The sequence below is a fragment of the Bos javanicus genome, chromosome 7 (assembly GCF_032452875.1).
Source record: "Bos javanicus breed banteng chromosome 7, ARS-OSU_banteng_1.0, whole genome shotgun sequence".
In the NCBI taxonomy this organism is placed as follows: Eukaryota; Metazoa; Chordata; class Mammalia; order Artiodactyla; family Bovidae; genus Bos; species Bos javanicus.
In genome coordinates this window covers 20,794,929-20,817,488 of record NC_083874.1, presented here as the reverse complement: position 1 = coordinate 20,817,488, position 22,560 = coordinate 20,794,929, and the positions used below count along the sequence as shown (strand labels likewise).

The following is a 22,560-nucleotide window of genomic DNA, read 5'->3' as shown; positions in this document are numbered from 1 at the left end:
GCTTAACTAGTGGCTTGGGCTCCTACTACAGCAGCCTGGCGTGGGAGTAGTAACTCACGGGCAGAATTTAAAACCAAAATGTTTTATTGGATGTTGTACAAAAAAGTTTCCAGTCTTAAAATGTATATTACAAATCATTGGAGGAAACAAAAGATCACACGTTTAGCATGCATCTTAAAAATCACCATCTGAAATGTGTCTAGACAGCCAGTTGCTGAAACTGAGTCCCCTGGCGTGTAGTGCTGATGATCCCTTTCGGGCTTGGAATTAAGACCTTTCCAATAGCGTCAATGTCCTTGAGGAATGGCAGTCCCCGCTCGGATGTGCTGATATAAATAGAACTGCTGAGTAGACGGTGTGGTGAAAACGAGCCCAGGTCAGAGCCTGGCTGTGATGAACACTGAGCGCCCAGACCACAGGGAAAAAGGCGTCCGTGTCTCCCCGGCACTGGGTCCCTTCCGAGGGCTGGGCCGAGTGGCTGTTTTTCTAGAAGGGTGCTTCTCCTCACATGACACGGGCTCAGAAAAAAAGAATCGCTTCTGTATCAAGTGGCTTAAAGTTAAGCATGTTTAAGGATAAGTGCAAATTCTGTTTTTCAGGCCAAGGCTGACATTGTAACATTGGACTTTGTCCTTTGTTTTCAACTACTTAATTACCAAAGACTGGTAATTACCAAATTACCACCAACCTCCAGCCCCAACTGGCCACCAGTCCAGCGCACCCTGCCCTCACCAGTCAAGGGCTTCCCAGCCTGCCAGGGCCACTTCCAGGCTCCACTCATGATCTCAGCCAGGCAACCACTGGGCGGTGATGAGACCAAGAACTGGCTGAATCAAGAAGTCATCTAATGAGCCTGGGGGTTCTGCAGTTTTTTAGGCCCTCTGGGCCTGACAGGAGGGTGGGGCCCTCTCCTTTCCTTCCTGAAGTCCTCAAGCCCAGCCTGCAAAACCGCTTCACACCCAGAATTCCAGGACACAGCTTCGATCCCCAGAGATTTCCAAAATACCCTGAAGGGTGTGGCTGAGACCAGTGCAGTTTCCACTCGCCCCAGGACCACCCAGACCCCATCCCGCTCTCCAGACCCTCATGGTCTACTCAGCTCCTGTTATGCCAGGGGAAGGGAGCAGCCTATACCTGGAAGCACTCCTGGCAGGGGGGTGGGGGTGAGGGAGGGTGGAAAAGAGAAGGTGCTGTCAGGACAGGAAGCTTCTCATGGGCTGCACCATTTTTCTGGTGAGGCCACTTCCCTCCACAGGGCAAGCACAGCCCTCGGGCCAAGGACTCTGGTAGCCAAGGAAAGATGCCCAAAGCTTTGGCCTGCAGGGAGATTCTAGACTTGGCAGAAGCTTGGTTTTGCCGGTGGCTGACACTTTCCTGTCCTGGGGCTTGGGCCCTCCTCACCATGAGCAGTTCCCAGGGAAAGGAGGTGGACGGGCTGCTCCAGCCTTGGGTAAACCCTGAGGGGCTGGCACTCAGCCTACCTGGAAGCAGGCTGCCTTCAGGGGCCAGCCTGCCTCCATGGCTCAGTATTGCGTCTTTAAGACTTGAGCTGCGCTTTCTGAAGAGTCAGCCAGGGGCGCAAAGTCCACAGGGACAGAGCCCCCTGATGACGCCACCTCCCCACCCCCAGAGGGGACTGTCCCAGTGACCCTTGAGTGAGCCCCTGAGGTGGGAGCCTGGCAACCTGTACTGACCAATGTAAAAAAATAAATATCCATTAAAAAAATAACTTCTGTGTATCTACGTGGCGCGGGTCAAAGGTCTACTAATGCAGGGAGGGGGGTCTCTGGGTGATCAGAAGCTGGGCTGTGGCACGGAGCATTCCACAGAGGTCTGCTGGCATGGGCAGGTCTGTCTAAGAAACACCGTTTCAGCAGGAAGCTACAGAGGAAGCTAGCGTATCCGTGTGCACCCAAGAACACAGGAGTGGGCATGACCTGTGCTCAAGGCACAGGGCTGGAGGTCAGGGAGTCCCACGGCTTGCCCTCGTCACCCTCCACAGATGGGAGGGCAGAAAGCGGTGGTTGCACATGGATGTCATGTCCAAGGTTGTCACACTCATCCCCTTGATACTGACCTGGGGATAAGTCTCAGAGAGGAATCGCCCCCAGGTCCCAAGCTTCCTTCTTGCCTGTCCCACAGGGTGAGGAAGTTGACTGCAGAAAGGCCCAGAAACGTGAGGCTCCGGCAGCCAGAGAGGGAGCCGACAGGCCCACCCCACACACCCGACTCCCAAGGGCTGAGCAGAAACCACCCAAAGCCCAGGTCTGACAGTACAAGCTGCTTCCAGCCCTCCTTCGGGTGCTCAGTTGGCTGAGTCACGGAAACCGCAGGGGTGCCCCTGCTCCCCACCAGGTCAGAAGCTGGATTCTGAATTTGGTTTTTTTGAAAGCTTAAATGAAACAAACTATGGGATCCTTATGCAGTTCTGCTCTGTCCATCCCAGGCCTCCTCTCCGGCCCCGACTCCAGGCTGCAGAAGAGACCCACGCAGCCAATGGGCCTCCTCCCACCCCTGCTGGACTCCCCAAAGTCCGCTAGCCACTAGGCTCCTGGGCTGGTTGGACAGGGCACCAACAGAGTCTGGTCAGTGGTGAAGGGTCCCAGGAAACCCGCCGACAGGAAAGATCAATAGAGACCCACCCCCAATGCTCTGGCAGTTTGCTTAAAAATTCTCTAGAAATGTACCAAGGATTAAAGAAGCCAATGATATAAAAATAGTTTTCAGTGGCTCTGGGTAAAGAAAGACGTGATGAGGCATGTTCGGTTCACATGACGCGGCAGCCTCGAGAGGTGGTCCTCGGGTCCCCCTGGAAGGAAAGATGGTGTAGTGAGGTGAGCCCAGGGTGGCAGGCACATGCCAACCTGGCCAGGCAGATAGCTGGTGGCCCTCGGCCCTCCCACCAGGGGGGGCTGGACCAGGCTGGGGCCTGAGCCACCAGGGAAGCTCAGCTTCCAGCAAGACGACCCCAGCTTCCGCGGCTCCTGTTCCAGAACCTTCCATGTCTCCCTCACTCCTGAGTCACAGGACTCGTTACAATGGTCTTAGACCCAGAAGAGTCCTGCACTTGTGTCTTGTTCAGTGTCGTTCCTCGGGCCCCCCACCCTCCCCACAAAACCATTATGAAGTCACCAGCATACCAGTCTGGAGGAATCACAGTAACAGCGGGTGGGCTGAGAAGCCCTGGGGCTGTACCAGGGTCACTTTGAGATATAGCAGCTTTGCAACCCCATTCCCGGTGTCCCTAGGTGGGTACCAGAGGTCCGCACGACAGGCAGGCCCAGGAGGCAGGGCAGCTGACCCCACAGCCTATCTGCTGTGAGCTCTGTGGCCTGGGTGATGCCCAGGGCAGCTGCATGAACAGGGTCTGGGATGTGTGCGTGTGTGTGCACGCCCGTGCCTGGGAGCTTCTACCTGCTGGTGGAAAAGATCCTCCTCTCCAAACTCAGCTGCCTCGTCCTCGCCCTCCTCCCCATTCTCGGTCTCCCGCACCACTGAAGACTGCTTCACGGTTCTCATGGCCACTTCCTGTACGAGACGAGAGCTGCAGACAAACCCCTCCCCACCCTAGGAGCCCAGCCTGCAGGGGAGGCAGTCAGGACGCCCAGGCCTAGGCTGCACTCATGTGCCTGGCGGCCAAGGCTCCATCTACCCAGGAGGGGCCCCAAGACCCAGGCAGCGGGGAGGCACTCACCTCCCCATCAGCATTGACCAGGGTGGTCCGGAAGCTCTCACCGGTGCCCCAGCTGTTCTGGCTTTTCCACACGAGTGTGGATGGGGGGCTGTGAGCCACCCCCGCTCCAGCTGCCCACACCTGGGGATACAGGAAGGCCTCCCCGTTAAAGTGGGCTCCAGTCCTAGTGGTCACCAGCCAGCCATTCATCACAGGTCCCCTTGATGCCCTGGGTGTTTAATCCTTCTAGGCCTCTTAGATTCTGGCCCAGGGATGTTAATCAATCACCCCAGTATGGAAGAAGAGACTGAGGTTCACAGTGGCCAAGGACTTTCATCTCAGCAAATGAGCCAGGCTGGGATGAGGTGCCCTAGAGTCTGTGCCCGTGACTGTTAACATGGCTGGCACTTTGCCTGCCAGCGCAGACAACCTAGACCCAGTCCCGCCCACACTGGGGACCCCTGGCACATCACTCAGGCCTCCCAAGAGCTCCAGGGAGGCTCCGATGAAGAAATGTGGACACAGGCAATTGGCTACCGCAGGCGGCTGTTCTCAGCGGCGGGGCTCCACCCTGCGGTTCCCCTGGCCCCCTGCCCCATCCCAGCTACACCTCACAACCTGCCCCTCCGCAGCCACCTACCGTGACAGTCTGGCCGGCCCGCAGCACATACTTGGGGGTGAACTTGTAGGAAATCTCCTCCCCTTCCAGGACCTGCCTCTTGATCCTCCAGTTGCCCAGAGACTGATCCTGAGGAAGGGCGCTGGCGTTGGCACAGGGCTCTGGGAAACCCCGGGGGGCCTCCCCTGAGGGGCGGTGCGGCACGGGGCAAGGCCTCACCTTGTCAGAGCTGTTCTTCAGTTGCACGAACCTGCCCTCCAGATCGATCTCCTCGATGCTGACGCTGCCTGAGGCAGAGGCCTGCTGCGCCAGGTGGAAGCTGCCGCCGCTGCTGGTGCTGCTGCTGGAGCCGAGGCCACTGGAGCCCGTGCCCGGCGGCTCCTCCACCTCCAGCCGCTTCCGTTTGCTGCGGCCCTGGCGCCCGGCTGTGGATACACTGCTGCCGCTGCTGCTCGTTGTGGCCCGAGAGATGGTGATCCGCGATGACGGGCTGGGGGACAGCTTCAGCCTGGGGGCGGGGGTGCGGGGTTACCAGGGGCTGAGGTGCAGGGGTGGGGTGTTGGAGGGGGAGGGACAGCGCACTCGCCCAACCCCCTCTCCTCGCCCCGCCCCTGCTGCGCTCACCTCTCCTCCTCTCCCTCCAGCAGCTTGCGGTAGGCGCTGATCTCCATGTCCAGGGCCAGCTTGACGTCCAGCAGCTCCTGGTACTCGGCCAGCTGCTGCTGCATCATGTCCCGCACTTCCATCATTTCTCGTTCTTTGGCGTCCAGCATCTTCCGGAACTTGTCCCGCTCCCCAGCCACGGTCTCCTCTAGTTCACGGATCCGGTCCTCGGCCGCGCTCGCCTGCAGCAGGGTCCACGCGCGTCACGGTGGGGAAAGCCCACTCGGCTGCAGGCCTCTGGGGGCGTGGGAGGGGATGAGACGGGACAGGGCCCGAGGAGGGGTCGGGGCTGGGGCTCTGGTGAGTCACCTGCTTCTGAAGGCTGGAGAGCTGGTAGCTGAGGGATTCAACCCGCATGCGGGCCTCCTTCAGCTCCTCCCGAGCGGCGCTGGCAGCCTTGTCATTCTGGTCGGAGCTCAGCTTGGCGTTGTCCAGCTGCGGGGAAAAGGGCAGGCATGAGGGCCGGCACAGAGGGTGGGAGTGGACGGCCCAATGCCCACCGGCAGGCATGCTCGCGTGCACACCTTGGCTTGGTAGGTCTGCTCCAGTTCCAGACGGTACAGCCGCACTTGCTCGTCGTGCTGGGCGCGCAGTTCCTCCAGCGCCTGGGCCATCTTAAAGTCATACTCCTGCTGCCGGCTGCTGTCCACCTCCACCAGGCGGCGCTCATGCCGCCGCCGCGTCTCACGCACTTCCTGCAGACATAGCCATGCGCTCACTGCACGCTTTGGCCCTGTCACAGGCATCCCTGACTCTCCCCTGGGGCCTGAGCGAGGGTGCCCAACTCTGCCACTGGTGACCCTCTGGGGTAGGCCCGGGCCACCTGTTCACACCCACACCACGATTTACAACCACCCAAGAACCATGACCCAGAGCCCCCAGCTGACTGTCGATTAACACACCTATGCCTTCACACACAGGAGCATCACCCGGCCCTGAAAAAGAGAGAAGCCCTGACATTCGCTACCATGTGGACGGATCCTGAGAACAGGATGCTCACTGAGAGAAGCAGACACAGAAGGACATACAGGGTGTGATTCCACTGATGGGAAACGTGCAGAGAAGGCTGATCCACAGAACGAGTGGGTTCCTGGTTGTCAGGAGCTAGGGCAGGGGGTGGGGGTGACTGCTGATGGGGGTGGGTTTCTATTGCAATGATGGAATGTTCTGGAACTAAACAGTGATGGTTGAACTATCCTGTACTAAATTTCATTAAATTGTATGTTTTAAAAAGTTTTGTTATATAGGAAAACTGGAAGAATGCTAATGGAAACACCTACAGAATTTATTTTGGGGGTAATGTTCTGGAATTAAGAGGGGATGGCTGCACAGCTCTGGGAATGGACTAAGCTCTAGTCTACGTGGTAAACTTTGAAAGCTTTCTGGTAGGGGACTATTTCAATAAAGCTGTTAATAAAAAAAAAGAATTCTTAAAAAAAAAAAAAATCCTAATGTGGCTCATCACAGGAGCCTGGGGTCTAGGATAGATCAGCAGTGGGTCATGGCAGTGGCCAGCTGGCCCTGGCCACATGTACCAGGAGCTGACCAGGCAATGGTGGGGTCAAAAGTAGGTGGGGGAGCCCCACTTGACAAAACTCCCTGCACAGATGTCAGTCACATGTGTCTGGGCCCCGTGGATGAAGACAATAGGAATGTGTCCACAGGAAGCCACTGTGTTCACAAACAGCCAAGAAGCACAGTTGGACCCTCAGCCCGCACCCCACCCCTGGCCCACCTCAGGGGCCCTCCCGCCCCCTTGGCCTCCTCACGGGATCCAGGGCGGCTCTGGTTGCAGTGGGGCCTGGCAGGAGCAGGAGGCCGCTCCGCAGTTGCATGGGCATCTCACCTGCCTGCACGCCGCAGTGAGCCCAACAGTGGCTGCCTCCGAGTTCCATCTGGCTGTGACAGCACAATGGGCCAGGACCAGGCGGGAGGCCAGCGGGGCCAGGGCTCTAGTCAGTCCTGCCAAACCAGGGAGCCGAGGCCCAGAGGCAAGGAGGCCAGGGAGGGTCTGCAGGAGCCTGAATGATGACCCCCAAAAAGCATGCCCATGAGCTGATCCCCACAGTCTGCCAACGTAGCCTTCCTGGACACAGGTCTTTGCAGGTGTGATTAAGATACAGGGCTCAAGACCATCCTGGACTATCTGGGTGGCCCCAAACCCAAGGACAAGTGTCGCTATAAGAGACGCAGATGCACAGACAGAAGAAAGCCGCGTGATGGTGGAGGCGGGGATCAGGAGATGAGTCCCCAAGGCAGGGAGAGGCAGGAAGTGGGGGAACACCCTGGCTCCCGCTGGGGGGTGGGGGGGACGACCCACCTCCTCAAAGACATCCTTGCGGAAGGCCAGCTCCTCCTGCAGGCTCTGGCAGCGGTTCTCCAGGTCCACGCGCATCAGCGTCTCCTTCTCCAGCTGCTTCTTAGCCACCGCATGCCCATCCTCCGCCTGGAAACGTGGGACAAGCAGCTGGTGACGCTGTCTGCTGCCATGTGAGGTCCTTGGGGATCCCGAGTCCCCAAACTCCCCTGGGGTGTGGACTGGGCAGGGGTGGGGGTGAAGGGGGAGCCCACAGCCTGCACCGCCTGCAGCTACCTTAGCCAGCTGGGCCCGCAGTTCTGCCACATCGTTCTCCAAGGTGCGCTTGTCACTAAGTGCGGCCGCGAGCTCGGCCTCACTTCGGTGGAACACAGACTCCAGGTCCCTGACACGGCCCTGGGCCACCGTGAGCTCACCCTCCCTCTTCTTGGCGCTGGAAGTCAGGAGCAGAAGTTAGTAGGCAGCACTGACCCCAAGGCCAAGTTCATGGCTGCCTCGGGGCCCAGACCCTCACCTACCCATGCTTTCAGTACCAGAGCCTCATCTGTCAGCACCAAAGGGGCCTTGCCTTCAAACCCGTTCTGCCCCATGGGGACCCCGCCAGCCACTCAAAATAATCCACAAGATGTGGGTTTTCATATCCTTTTCCCTGACTTTTGGGCACAGGAGGAGGGACCACTTAGAGGAGACTTTTTAATGTATAATTTATTAAAGCAATGAATTAAAATCCTGGCCTTTGAAATGCTGATCTCATTTGTAAAGTCAAGCTACTTCAGGCAGGCTCACTTAACTTTTAATAGATATCTCTAATGTGAAACATCTAAGATGCCAAAGAGACTTTCTAAATACACAATTCTCTCTTTTGTTTTTTGGCTGCACTGTGCAGCACCATACAGCATCTTAGTTCCCTGACCAGGGAGCGAACCCAGGTTCCCAGCACTGGAAGCTTGGAGTTAGCCACTGGACCACCAGGGAAGTACCAACACACAACTCTTACTAGCGTGAACACTTCTGAATGGTGCTCTAAATCTCTTGAATTAGAAGTGGGTAGTTGAAAGCTACCCACTTCCCCACCAAGGAACTGAAGCTGCGCCCTGCCCAGCACCAGTGGGGACAGCACAACAGGGGTCAGATCAGCACCACCCTTCCTGGGTCCTGATAACCACAGACATCCCCAGACATCACCTGGTGTCCCTCAGGGGCAGGATCGCCCTGGGTGACAATGATCGGGGACACCACACCAGTTTGAGTGAGGTGTGTGGGGGAGGGATAAAGCCCAGTGACTTCAGTCACCAGGCTGGTCCTGTCCTCACAGCAGTCCTTGGGACAGGACCTCCAGGCAGACGTGGCACCCACAGCCTCCATGAGGGCCTGGGGTCCCGCAGTCCACATTCCTGAGCCATACAGTCCTTCCACTCAAGGGAGGGGGGTGGGCTGCAAACCCCACATCCCTAGAGGGTTTGGGGAAACTGGACTCATCTGTCCGGTAGACCACTACTGAGAGCCAGTTTCGTGGACATGCTGTCCTCTCACCAGAGAAACGTCTGTGGACTCCCCATCATCAGGAGGAGCTTTCTCGTGGGTGCAGAGAGCAGTGAGACCCGCTGCCCTCAGGTGAAGGGGGAGGAGACAGGAGACAGACACGCAGAGCGGGAGCTACTGGGCACAGCCCTTGAGAAGCCAGGGCCCGGGGCCTGGGCCAGGCCGTGGTTCCCAGGGCACTGGGGAGAGCAGAGAGTACACAGGCCTAGGGTGAGGTGGGTGGGCAGGTCGAGATCAGCTGTATGGCCAGGGCAACAGGAGCAGAGGTGTCAGGAAATGTCGAAAATCTCTCAACACCGCCACCCTGTGCCACAGAGATGAAGGAATGGAATGGTCTGGGAAGCAGGGGTGCTGGCGACCCTCAGTGGCTTAAGTTTCTGCTGCTTGACAGCTTCAGGGTATGAAGTTCCTCCCCTGGAACCCTAATTCCTGGGGGATTAGGCAGGAGAGCCCAGCCTATCAGGTCCTCCGCCCGCGTTCCCATCATCACAGGGTTTTCACAGCGCTCTTGGTTGGAAGAGAAAAGCACAGGCTGCCATCTCACAGCAGGTGCACTTCGTTCAGGGTCACGGGCCACCCACACTGTCTGCAAGAGCTTTGCGCCTCAGAGCAGGAAGTGAGGCCGGTAGGCAAATCGCCTGCACACCCAAGTACTCGAGACTGGGGAAGCCTTCCCTCGAGAGCGGGGGCCAAGGTAAGTCGCTGGCCCGGGTGCCCGATGGTGGGGCAGGGCTGTCACTGAAGCTGTCGTAGGAGCCTGTGACGCGGCCCAGGCATGGGGGAGGCATCGCGACACACGTGACATCAATGCCAGGCTCGAGCTAGACAAAGCGGTCTGTTATCTAAGGGTGTCCACCATGAGTGTAAATTCAGAAAGGCGGAAAAGCAATACCCCAGATCGGCCTCGGAGGTTCTGTCTGGGCGGAGGCTCATGGAGACTTTCAGTTTTCTCTCTTTAAAATTTTTACTTATGTATTTTGGCAGTGCTGGGTCTTCACTGCCGCGCAGGCTTTTCTCTAGTTGTGGCAAGTGGGGGCTGCTCTCTAGTTGCGGTGCGCGGGCTTCTCACTGCAGTGGCTTCTCTTATTGCAGAGCATGGGCTCTAGGGCACACGGGCTTCAGCAGTTGCGACTTGTGGGCTCTAGAGCACAGGCTCGGGAGTTGTGCACAGGCTTAGTTGCTCTGAGCTGTGTGGGATCTTCCCAGACCGGAGACTGAAACCGTGTCCCCTGCATTGGTAGGTGGATTCTTTACCACTGAGCCACCAAGGAAGCCCTTGTTTTTCTCCTTAAGTTCACTGCGTTATCTGCTTTCTCCCCAGGGAGCATCTATGATTCTGACAAGCAGAAACGTGACTTCTCAGCCCACCCAAGGAGTCACACGCAGGTTCAGGGTGTCTGGAAGATTCCAGAACCTGTGTGGATGTGACAGAGAGAGGCTGGGGGAATTCCAGAATTCTCCAGCATTCATCCTCTTACTCGTCTCCAAAAAGCATGTCACTTTTTAATTCAAAGTCATAATAAATGGATGGGGTCTCCCATCTACCCGACCTGAAAAGCACGCAGACTGCCTCTCCTGCCCTGTCAGACACCAGCTGATTGTGTTGCGTGGGTCTGTCTCAGACTGTCTCACTGCTCTGTTCCATGAGGGAATCAGAAACACACCGCTAAGAGACAGGGGACAGTCTGAGGAGGCGACTGGAAAAGGCAGAGCTGTGGAGACATGAAGGACCCCCAGCCTGCAGGGGTTGGGGGGAGGATGAGTTGGGGGTGTGGGGAGGCTTAGGGATCTTCAGGGCAGTGACCACGCCCTGTGACGCTATGCTGGTGCACACGTGTCAGTGTACATGTGTCCATACCCAGAGAGCGCAGGACACCAAGGGCGAACCCCTGTGTGAGGTATGGACTCAGCTGATAAGAATGTATTCATATGGGCTCATCACTTGTAACAACGTAGCACACCCGTTCCTGGGAGATGTCCGCAAGGTGGGGCCCTGGAGAGGGGTCTGGGGCACCCTGTGTTCTCTACTCATTCTCCTGCAAACCTAAAACTGCCCCTCCCAAAGAAAGTCTCATTAGAAAAGAAGAATCCCGCACACACGAAGGTGGCCTCCGGAGCTGGTGCTGCTGAGCCCCCTGACCTCGTGCTCAGCGTCCCTGTAGCCAGTCTGGCCTGCCGGGGTCGCTGCGAGCGAGGGTGGAGGGGCCCTGGTCTAAACACTCGCTGAGTTCACGTCACTTCCTTCCTTCTGCCACCATCACCACCAGCGCTGCCTCATTCTCCAGACTGGTGACACTTTTACTGGGGAGCAGCCAGGAGATGGTGCTTTGGGATCAGGAAGAGAAGGTCACCCACCGCTCCCCGGCTTCCCAGGGCGGGCACAAGGGGGGAAAGGGCTGGGAGTGTGGTGGTGCCAGATACCAGGGGATTCAGTCCCAGGGGAGCTGCTGAGGTTTCATCTCCGGGGGCCAATTCTTTGGAGGGGATAATGGTGCTGGACAGGGCAGCCAGAGGGCCAGGCCCCAAGAACCCACATGGCCCGCTCCCAGGAGGGCTGTGCAAGTTGGGGTCCTCCCACCACACACAGCGTGACAACCCCCGCCTCCTGCCCCGTGCGCCGTCACACCGCCACAGCCCCACCTCTTGGTGGCCTCCTCCAGCTCGGCCCTCAGCTTGCCCATTTCGATCTGCAGGCAGGCGCGGTCCCGGGCCGTCTCGTCCAGCACCCGGCGGGCGTCAGCCAGCTCTGCCTCGTACAATGTCTTGATGCCACTCACCTGCGGGGACAGCCGGGCCGAGGTGAAGCCCTCTTCCCCACCAACACAGTGCCACTCACCCCCATGGGCCCCCCCATCTGGGCCCCCCGGAGTCTGCCCAGGTCACCAGCCCCTATCAGGCCACACCTGTCAGCTGGACACACACTCAGGTCTCCCTGCCCCACCCAGAGGGGCCCAGAGCAGTGAGCATATTTAAAAGTATCAGAGACCAAAAGAATAGGGAGATGCCATCTGCCCCATAAGGATGGCCATCACAGAGACCACAGCAAGTGTCAGGAGGATGGGGAGAAGCTGGCACTCCCATGCATGGCGGGGAGGGCGGGTTGGTGCCGCCATCATGGAAGACAGTTGGCGGTTCCTCAGATGGACAAACAGAGCAACCACTGACCCAGCAACGCCATCGCCCGGCATCCACCTGGGACAAGTAACACACGTACACAAAACCCAAGCACAGGCATTCACAGCCCTGGCACTGCTACCAGCCCCAAAGGGGAAATACCCCGAGGGCCCATCGGCAGGGGACGATGGACACAGTGTGGTCCCGCCACACCTGGGGCGTCCCTCAGCCCTGAAGAGTGAAGCCCAGACACTCGCGACCACGTGGACAGGCCCCGAGAACACGGCGCTCAGTGAGAGGAGCACACACAGGACACACAGGGTGTGATCCCAACAGGAAACACGCAGAGCAAGCAGATCCGGAGACACAGAGAGTGGGTTCCTGGCTGTCAGGGGCTGGGGAAGGAGTATGCGGGGAGGAGAAAGCTACGGGCACGAGGTTTCCTTTTTTTTTAAGTGCGATTCTTGTTAGAGATACAGATGAACTTGGGCAAACTCCAGGAGATGGTGAGGGACAGGGAGGCCTGGCGTGCTGAAGTCCATGGGGCCAACAAAGAGTCGGACATGATGTAGCAACTGAACATCAACACCATATGAGTTATAGATGTACAACATAGTAATTCACAATTTGTAAAGGTTATTCTCCATTTATACTTATTATAAAATACTGAGTATACCCCCTGTGTTATAAGTATATCCTTGTAGTTTATATACTTTATACATAGTGGTTTGTTCCTCTTAATTCCCTTCCTTGCCCCTCTCCAGGAAGGAGCTTTCTTTAGGGGGATGGAATGTTCTGGAATTAGATAGAAGTGATGGCTACCCAGTTGTAAATATACTAAAACCACCAAACTTAAGAGTTTAATTGGGTGAACTGCATGAGATTAGAATTCTGCCTCTACGAGGCAGTTACAGGGGTTTCCCTGGTGGCTCAACGGTAAAGAACCTGCTTGCCAAAGAAGGAGACCCAGGTTCGATCCCTGGGTCAGGAAGATTCCCTGGAGAAGCAAATGGCAACCCACCCCAGTATCCTTGTCTGGGAAATCCCATGGACAGAGGAGCCCGGCAGGCTACAGTCCACGGGTTGCAGAGTCAGACACGACTGAGCAACTAACAAAAAAAGCAGTTAAAACCCTTCCTGGGACGGACAAAAGGCTGACAGAGGGAGACAAGGCAGCTGGCTTTGCAAGTGGCCAAATCCTTCAAGCTGGGCTTCAACAGTATGTGAACCGAGAAATCCCAGATGTATAAGCTGGATTTAGAAAAGGCAGAGGAACCAGAGATCAAATGGCCAACATCCACTGGATCACAGAAAAAACTAGAGAATTCCAGAAAAACATCTGCTTCATTGACTACGCTGAAGCCTTTGACTGTGTAGATCACAACAAACTGTGGAAAATTCTTAAAGAGATGGGAATACCACAACACCTTACCTGCCTCCTGCAAAACCTGTATGCAGGTCAAGATGCAACAGTTAGAACTGGACATAGAACAACAGACTGATTCAAAATTGGGAAAGGAGCACATCAGGGCTGCATGTTGTCATCCTGCTTGTTTAACTTACATGCAGGGTACATCATGCAAAATACCCAGCTGGATGAAGCACAAGCTGGAATCAAGATTGCTGGGAGAAATATCAATAACCTCAGATATGCAGATGACACCACCCTTATGACAGAAAACAAAGAGGAATTAGACTCTTGATGAAGGTGAAAGAGGAGAGTGAAAAAGCTGGCTTAAAACTCAACATTCAAAAAATGAAGATCATGGCATCCAGTCCCATCACTTCATGGCAAATAGATGGGGAAACAAAAAAAACAGTGAGAGACTTTATTTTCTTGGGATCCAAAATCACTGTGGATAGTGACTGCAACCATGAAATTAAAAAACCCTTGCTCCTTAGAAGAAAAGCAGTCACAAACCTAGACAGCATATTAAAAAGCAGAGACATTACTTTGCCTACAAAGGTCCGTCTAGTCCAAGCTATAGTTTTTCCAGTAGTTGTGTATGGATGTGAGAACTGGACAATAAAAAAGGCTGAGTGTCTTCTAACTGTGGTGCTGGAGAAGACTCTTGAGAGTCCCTTGGACTGCAAGGAGATCAAACCAGTCAATCCTAAAGGAAAGCAACCCTGAATATTCATTGGAAAGACTGATGCCAAAGCTGAAACTCCCGGTACTTTGGCTGCCTGATGTGAAGGGCCGACTCACTGGAAAAGACCCTGATGCTGGGAAAGACTGAAGGCAGGAGGAGAAGGGGGTGACAGAGGATAAGATGGTTGGATGGCATCACCTATTCAATGGATGAGTTTAAGCAAGCTCCGGGAGATAGTGAAGGATAGGGAAGCCTGGCATGCTGCAGTGCATGGGGCTGCAAAGAGTCAGACCTGACTGAGCTACTGAACAACCACCACCACTTCCCACAAAGCTACAGACAGCAGTGAGTGTCTGTGCCCAGGCTCAGAGGGCAGCTGAGCCGGGGAGGGACCCTCCCTTCCACAGGAAAGATCCAGGGGAGCTGCCGGGAACCTGCCACTTGGTAGCCGGATCACTATCCTGGTCTGCCTGAGACCTGGAAATTCTCAGATGTGGGGTTTTTAGGGTTAAAACTGGAGTGTCCCGGGCAGATCAGGACCAACCCGTAAGAGTTGGATTTGACAGCGGGTCTGAGACCCCCACCCTCTCCAGCCCTCCCACCTCAGTCCAGCTCTCCTAGTCATTTCATCCCGCAGGTATGGGGTCTTAGTGCCATTTCACACATGGGGGAACTGAGGCACGGGACAGCACACTGCCCTCTCCTAACCTGTCGGTACAGGCCAGAGAGGTCTGCTGGGGACAGTTCTGAGAGAGAGACACATGTGGGGATCAAGATGAAACAAGCCTCTCCCTCCTCTGCCCTCTTCACCCCACCCCCATCTCCACCTTCTGGAATAAACCCACCATCACCAAGAGCAGCCAGCCTCACTGTCTAAGGGTGGCCGGGAACCCGGGTTCACAGGAGTGTCTCTGCCCTGTCTCCCTCCTGACCCCAAAGGAGGGCCTGGCACCCAGGCTGCCGTCTCGGACAAGATCTCTGGCCCCACAGACTGGCTCCTCCTGGGCTTTCCTCCCCAGCTTCCCCTTGTGGCAGGAGGAGCACTGATGGCCAAGACAGCAGGAAACCAAGGTGAGGTCAGGTGGGAAGCTGTCCCTCCCTGGGAGCCCAGGGTGAAGGAAACCTAGCACGTGCACCTGACGCTTATCTGACAGTGACGTCAGAGTTAATTTTGATTTTTGAAATATCTCATTAAGATGCCACTCATGGGGATTTCCCTGGTGGTCCAGTGGTTAAGACTGCGCTTCCAGTGCAAGGGGAATAGGTTCGACCCCTGGTCAGGGAACTAAGATCCCACATGCTGTGAGGTGAGGCCAAAACAAACAAAAAACAAAAAAGGAATGAAAACAACAACGTATAGCCCTTATTTAAAACACTTTATTGCTAAAAGATGCCAACCATCAACTGAACCTCAGTGACTTGTAATCCTTTTGCAATAGCAATATTAAAGGTCACTGATCACCCTGACAAAATAAAACAAATGAGAAAGTCGGAAATATCTCAAGAACTATCAAAATGTGACACAGAGACCCAAAGAGAGCAAATACTGTTGAAAAAAAATAGCACCAACAGCTTTTTTTTTTTTTTTTGGCTGCACAGCTTGTGGGATCCTAGTTCCCCCAGCAGGGACCGAACCAACACGCCTGCAAAGAAGCACAGTCTTCACCACTGGACTGCCAGGGAAGTTGTGCACCAACAGACTTGCCAGAGGCAGGGTTGCTGCAGACCTTCAATTTATTAAAAAACTGTGTCTTAGGTGATCCTCCATAACCAGGTCTGCAAACTCAGGCCCACAGCACAAAACCCCAGCCACCTGCCTGCAGAACTAGAATGGCTTTTATATTTTTAAATGGCTGAGTAGAGAATAACAAATTTTTCATGACACAGGTACCTATATGAAATGCACACTTCAGTGTGTATAAACAAAGCTTTATTGGCACGCACCCTGGCCCGCCCCTCCATGTACTGTCCCTGGCAGCTTCCCCGCCAGCTGTGACGCCTGAGTTGAGTGCTCACACTTGAAACTGTTCACCCACAGAGCTGAAACCCCAGCCCTTTCCCAAAAACCTCTACTGAACCTGGAACCTGATCTATGGCACCAGGACGAAGGAGAAAACTCTGTAGAGGAGGCTGCGAGGCCGCAAAAGCTCTTTCAGAGCAGGGAACAGCTGTTCCCCGCAGGCCTGTGCCTCCATGTGCTGTGACACTTGGGATGTCCCATGGGAGCCCCGGGCACAGCTTTGGCTTTTGTTCTGTCTTTAACAGCCAGGGCTGCACAAGTGAGGAGCTTGAGGAATCCCAACAGATGTGTTAGCATGTGTGGCCGTGAGGGGAGCAGAGTTCGCATAACCCGAGGTAACCCTTTTCCTAGGGTCCCAGACTTGCCCTGAGGCGCTGCCTGCATCCTCAGGGACAAAACTGCCCCGGAGTTGACAACCACTGCCAAACTCCACAAACCCTGACCCTCTGCAAATCCTCCAACTCCCAGAGCCCAGCTCCTGCTCCCTGGGTCTACCTGAGGAGCACCCGCCCCCTGGTCCGCACAGCAACAGAATACATGGGCAGGAAAGGAAAAAATGTGAAGCCTAGGGGAACTCAACACCTGTTTGGGGACTCCCTGGAGAACCCCCTTCTTCCCTGGTCCACTCGAGCCACCCCCCCTACCCCAGCACCCAAGACTCTTCCCATACAGAAATTTGGTCAGCCCTCAGCCTCCCAGAAACCCTTCAGGGATGCATGTGGCCATTCACCCTAGTTAGTACAGCTCACCAAGCCAAAACACCCATCATCTGACTTTCAATGGGAAAGGCAAACGTCCACACACGACCGGCCAAGGTCTATGGGGCGGAACGTGACTTTATCTTAGGCACCTGAACCCTTTGCGTTGATTACAAGCCCACGGTACGCTCACATTTTAAACAGCATCACCACTGGGTTCCTTAAGTGGCTTCTCAGCTTTGACACTAATGGCATTTGGGGCTGGATCGTCCTCTGTAGGGAGATGTCCTGGGCTCTGGGGGGAGGAGTGTGTGGGGCAGCCTCCCTGGACCCACCGCCTTGATGCCAGGAGTCCCCCAGTGTGACAACCACAGACGTCTCTAGCCATCACCCAGTGTCCCCTGGGGGCAGGTTCTTCCAGGGGAGAAGCTGCCATCCAGGTCGGAGGCCTGACACACCATGCCCTCCCACAGCCCTTGGCCACTTCCAGGTCACTCCCGCCATGCAGCGCACATGACCAGTCCACCTCACTGCTCCAGCAGGTTACTAGCTCCCTCCACTGACCAGCTGAGGGGGCATTCGTCACCTCATCCCTAAGCTCCAGGGGATCAGGCAGGTGGGAACTCCCCACTCCTGCTGTGAACGAACACCTGTCATCTGGGTGGCTCCAGATCCTGGGCACAGTCCTGGGGTGCACGGTGTGGCAGGGCCCCTCCCGCTCCCACCCGGCAGTCCTATGTCCTAACCAGCACGGGCAGCCGAGAAGTAAACCACGCCACTGCCCAGACACATGGACAGCATCGAGTTCCCCAGGTCCGGCCCCTGCGCTCTAGGGCATGACACTCATCCATTGGGGCCGGCACCCCACGTCCACTGCCTGCAGGTGGGAGGAGAGGCCGGGGTGAATGACCCAGTGCTGACCAGCCCAGCAGGTGGAACTTGGGCCTGTACTCCGAGGACCCGCGTGCACTGCTGAGGCAGCACCACTGGGGCAGCCATTCCAGTCCCATCATACAGACGACAAAACCAAGGCTCTGGGGGGCTGAGTGACCTGCCCAAGGTCACAGATTAAAACCAGGGTTTGGATCCCAAGCTTTAATCTAATCCCAGGCGACCTAACACACCACCACCCACCAAGTCTCCCACCTCCCCAGACACCTGAGACACACTTTCGGGCCCATCCTGATCCCGGGGACCCAGGCAGGGGCAACAGAACCCACGGAGTGTTCCCTCAGGGCAACTGATATAGTTCCTGAGGGAACACTATATTTTATTGCCTTTATTCTAGAAAACAAATGTGAATTCATGGTGGCCCCACATACAAACCCCAAAAGTAGGCATTTATTATTATTTGCACTTTACAAAAGAGGCAGTGAGCTCAGAGGTTAAGTGATCCACCCAAGGTTATACAGGCAGTAAATGGCTCCCAGAAATGACCAACCCCCTAGCTCCACTCCACCCCCCACGCTCTCCTCCCAGAGGTCATCACTGCACCCATTCTTTGGAGAGGAAAGCTGAGGCTCCGAGCACTAAGTGCCAGCTTCAGGCCCTGACTCTCCCACCAGGCCCACAGGGAACCACATGGTGGCCCCTTCCCCCTTATTCTGAGGACCTGCCCTTGGGTTGTGGGGGGACCTGTGGGAGAAAAGGAGCCCCCCAGGTTGGCAGCCAGTTTTGACACACCCCACCCAGGATCCCCAGACCCCTGCCCTCACACCCACTTAGGGGGCAGGGCTTATCCAGCCTCTTCCCCCTCACCTGCACCAAAACTTCCCCTGGTTCCCCAAGGCCTCACACCTCCCCCTCCCCTCACACCCCCCAGGACAGGGCAGAAGCTACCAGACTCGTAGGCTCCTGCCCATTAGCCAGGGGGGTCCCAGGGCCCAACATAGGGCCTTCCAAATTTCCCATGGGACCAGGGAGACACTGGACTCCCCTGCTCTGACCCCTAACCCCCAGGTCCTAGTAAAAGACTGAACTTTCTTCCTGTTCTGTGCTGTGTTTAGTCACTTAGTCGTGTCTGACTCTGTGACCCCATGGACTGAAGCACCCTAGGCTCCTCTGTCCATGGGGATTCTCCAAGCAAAAATACTAGAGTGGGTTGCCATGCCCTCCTCCAGGGAATCTTCCCAAACCAGGAATCGAACCCAGGTCTCCCACGTTGCAGGCAGATTCTTTATGCCCCAGGTCCTGGTAAAAGACTGAACTTACTGCCTAATCCCACTCAATCCCCAAACTCCCCAGGATGCATTATGGGACTCCCGCAAAGTTCTAAGGAGAACTGAGACCACTGACTCATCCCAGACCCTCCACTCCTCCTCAGAGACCCAAGAACGTCCCCTAAGTTTTCTTGTAGAACACCCAAACACAAACCCAAAGACTCTCCACAACTCCTCTGCGGAGGAGGGGTCCACCCTGGCTCACACCCCATCACTCAAGGGCTCCCCAGATCTCCTCAGATCCCTTGATAGGCAGGGGCTGCCCCATCTCCCCCTACCCTCCAAGGCCCCTGGGGGCCCTTCAAACGGTGGGGCCTGACCAGGTTGTATCCCTCAATCAGGGCACCTCCCACCAACCCTTGGGGACACCTCAGAGAAGGGGTCTGCCCTAATGGACCCCTCACTCGGGGCCCCTCCAATCCCGAGTCCACTTCAGGGGACTGGCCAGCCCCAAACTCAAGGGACACAGGAAACACCCTGGAGACCCCCGGTGGGTGGGGGGACCTGTCCCAGGGTGCAGCCCTCACTCAGGGTACCCCAGCTCCCCCTGGGTACCCATCAGAGGACACGACTCACCCCAGCCTGCACCCCTGTCTTAGGGGATCCCCAGATCGGCAGGGATTCCCTCGGGGGCGGAGCTAGTGCCAGTCTCCACCTCTCGCACGCGGTGGGGGAAGGCGGGGGGTGGGCAGAAACCCTTGGGGATCTCTCGTAGGCGCCCGCCCCAGCTCCCACCCCTCACTGAGGGCCCCTTGAACCTCCCCAGGGGCCCCTCAGGCATGCACCCCTCACTCAAGAGACCCTGAGAAGTTCCCGGACTCCTCGGTGGGCGGGGCAGGAACCAGTCTACCTCTTGCAAGGGAGAAGTCCCCGAAACCCTCGAGGACCCTCAGAGGCCGCAGCTCAGTCAAGCGTGTGACCCTCGCGCGGGGCCCCCGAAGCTCCCTGGGGACGCCTTGGTGGGCAGGGCCCGCCCCAGTCTCCCCCTGTCGCAGGAGCGTCCCCGAAACCTCCGGGGACCCTGAGAGGCCGACCCGCCCCAGCAGGGGCCCCCGGCGCCTGCGCTCACCTCGCGCGTGGTCACCTCCTCCCGCTCGGAGATCTTAAGCTGCAGCCGGTCGTTCTCCAGCTCCAGCGCGCGGACGCGGTCGATGTAGTGCGCCAGGCGGTCATTGAGCTCGCGCAGCTCCTCCTTCTCCTGCAGCCGCGACAAGCGCGTGGGCGACAGCGGCGTGGAGGGCCCGCCCGCGCGGCCGGGCTGCGGCGTGGCCATGGCGGCGGCGGCAGCGGCAGCGGTTCGGGGTCCGCGCTGCTCGGAACGGCGGCCGCGGCTCGGCGGGCTCATTCAATCCGCGCCGCCGACCAAGATGGCGCCTGTCGCCCGCCGCCGCCGCTGCGACAGGGCAGCCTGGGACTTGTAGTCCGGCCGGCGCCGCGCGCGGCACGCCGGGAGCTGTAGTCTCCTGCTCAGTTTCGCCCGCTGTCCCGGAGCCAAACAACTGGACCCCAAATCCCAGCTTGACCCATGTATGACCCCGGGTTTCTTTCCGGGCCTCAGTTTCCCCACTTGCATAACCTACCTACGTCATCGGAGTCTCATTAAAATTACAGGTGGAGTGGTGAAGAAACTTCAGAAATATCTTCGGTGATTTCACCAATATATGGAATAAAAAACAAAAAACCCAACACATCAGAAATACTCTAGGCTGCAACTAAGACCTGATGCAGCCAAATAAATAAATATCAATATATTTCCCAAGCTCATAGAGATATTGCCAAGTTGTCCTCTGAAGAAGTTTACCAATTTACATTTTTGCAACAACAATGTATGCATCATCTAACTTAATTACTTCATTTAATTTCTTTTTAGGTCTATAAGCAACGTTTTGCAGTTTTTTGTGTGTGGGGGTTGGCTTTTAAAGTACACTTATTTACAAAGTCGTGTTAGTTTTAGGTGTACAGCCCAAGCACATACATACAGAGAACGGATTGGTGGCTGGGGTTTGGGGATGTGAAGTGGGTGAAGGAAGTCAAAAATTACACATTTCCAGTTACAAAATAAATGTCATGGGGCTGTAATGGATAGCATGGTGACTATAGTTAATACTATATTGCAATTTGAAATTTGCTGAAACAGTAGATCTTAAAAATTCTCATCACAAGAAAAAATTCTATAGCTATTAATATGTAAGGTGATAGATGCTACCTAGGCTTATCAAACTATTAGTTTGTACATCTAAAGCTATATAATGTTATGACAATTATACCTCAATTTTAAAAAAATGCTCAGTGAAAGAAGCCAGACACAAATGGCCATACAAATGTATGATTCCACTCATATAAAATGTCCAGGGATTTCCCTGAAGGTCCAGTGGCTGAGACTCTGGCTTCCAGTGCAGGGGGAATGGGTTTGATCCCTGGCGATGGGGTGGGAGGTGGGGAGCAGGGAGGGGGAGGTGGTGTCCATTCATTGTAGGATGTCAGGCAGCACCACTGGGCTCCCCTCCCTGCCACCTTGATGCCAGTAGCACCAGCCCCCAACTCCAGTCAAGACAACCCAAAGTGTCCCCAGACTTTGCCACCTACCACCAACGGGGCAATGTCACCCTCAATTGAAAATCACTTCCCCTAATCCTGGAACTTGCCAGTTGTTATTTTTGTCTTGAAAACCCCTCTCACCAGACATTTAACCTCAGAGGACTTGATGCAAACAACCTTCTCAGGGACCCCAGCAAATGACACATGAAAACTTGATTCCTTTTCCAGACGTCTGGTGGAGGGTCTGACCTTGGTGCTTACCTCTCTTGACTCTTGATGTTGTTGTTTAGTCACCAAGTACTGTAGGACTATTTGTGATTCCATTGGCTTAGCTCACCAGGCTCCTCTGTCCATGAGATTGCCCAGGCAGGATGCAGGAACCTGCGTCTCCTGCATTGTCAGGTGGGTTCTTTACTACTGAGCCACCAGGGAAGCCCCTCATACTAGGAGAAACACCAAATACAAAACAGTAGGTAGAACGTGAGGAAGCTTGAGGTAAAGACTCTGCCTGCAATGCAGGAGATCCAGGTTCCATCCCCAAGTGGGGAAGATCCCCTGGAGAAGGAAATGGCAACCCACTCCAGTATTCTTGCTTGGAGAATTCCATAGGAACCAGGCGGTCTACAGTCCATGGGGTCATGAATATTCTGAGAGATTAACACTTATCACTAATAAGTGATACAACATAACGAGGGGTGGGAGGAAAGAAAAACGATTAACGTTTGGGTTTGAGGTAGTATGGGATCACCTTCCTCCCCTCCACCCTCTAGACATAGCTGCAATCCCCTCCCCATCAGAGGTCCCACTGACCACCGCCCGGGTCTTCTGCCATGCAAGGCCCCAAAGCCTACCCTGCGTCCACCAGGCTGGCCTCTCACGGAATGTGGATGTCCCATTTGCCTCCAGGTCTCGGCCTGCGCTGTTCCCTCCTCCAGGAATTCTGTTCCCTGCGCTCATCCCCCACCCGGGGCTGCACGGGCCTGACTTCAGTCTGGAGTTTGGCCCCTTCTCTCCGCCCCATCTGTGCCCCGAGCGCCCTCCCCGCCCCTAGCCCATCGAGGAGC

The 22,560-nt window shown here is 55.9% G+C and overlaps 1 protein-coding gene and 1 long non-coding RNA gene across 5 annotated transcripts; one reads left to right on the top strand and one right to left on the bottom strand.

Moving 5' to 3' along the window:
• Positions 1-66: 66 nt before the first annotated feature.
• LMNB2 (lamin B2) lies at positions 67-22,522 on the bottom strand. 3 transcript variants are annotated; one of them, XM_061422767.1, is made up of 14 exons: positions 22,348-22,522; positions 21,758-21,939; positions 20,028-20,598; positions 11,455-11,591; positions 7,549-7,705; positions 7,276-7,401; positions 5,480-5,650; positions 5,265-5,390; positions 4,917-5,137; positions 4,512-4,800; positions 4,314-4,421; positions 3,695-3,814; positions 3,415-3,528; positions 67-2,809 (listed from the first exon to the last, which is right to left on the bottom strand). In XM_061422767.1, the coding sequence occupies exons 3-14, from the start codon at positions 20,301-20,303 to the stop codon at positions 2,768-2,770; spliced, it is 1,887 nt and encodes a 628-aa protein (XP_061278751.1). In that variant the 5' UTR covers positions 20,304-20,598; positions 21,758-21,939; positions 22,348-22,522; the 3' UTR covers positions 67-2,767. The 3 variants fall into 3 exon arrangements, with proteins under 3 accessions (XP_061278751.1, XP_061278752.1, XP_061278753.1); XM_061422768.1 differs by lacking the exons at positions 21,758-21,939; positions 22,348-22,522 and having other exon boundaries at positions 20,028-20,606; XM_061422769.1 differs by lacking the exons at positions 7,276-7,401; positions 7,549-7,705; positions 11,455-11,591; ... (1 more) ...; positions 21,758-21,939; positions 22,348-22,522 and adding an exon at positions 6,725-6,880.
• On the top strand, positions 5,076-10,884 carry LOC133250927 (uncharacterized). 2 transcript variants are annotated; one of them, XR_009737454.1, is made up of 5 exons: positions 5,076-5,163; positions 5,876-7,061; positions 7,318-7,445; positions 8,159-9,508; positions 10,136-10,884. It is a non-coding gene; the product is annotated as an uncharacterized LOC133250927 (long non-coding RNA). The 2 variants fall into 2 exon arrangements; XR_009737453.1 differs by having other exon boundaries at positions 7,318-9,508.
• Positions 22,523-22,560: the final 38 nt, after the last annotated feature.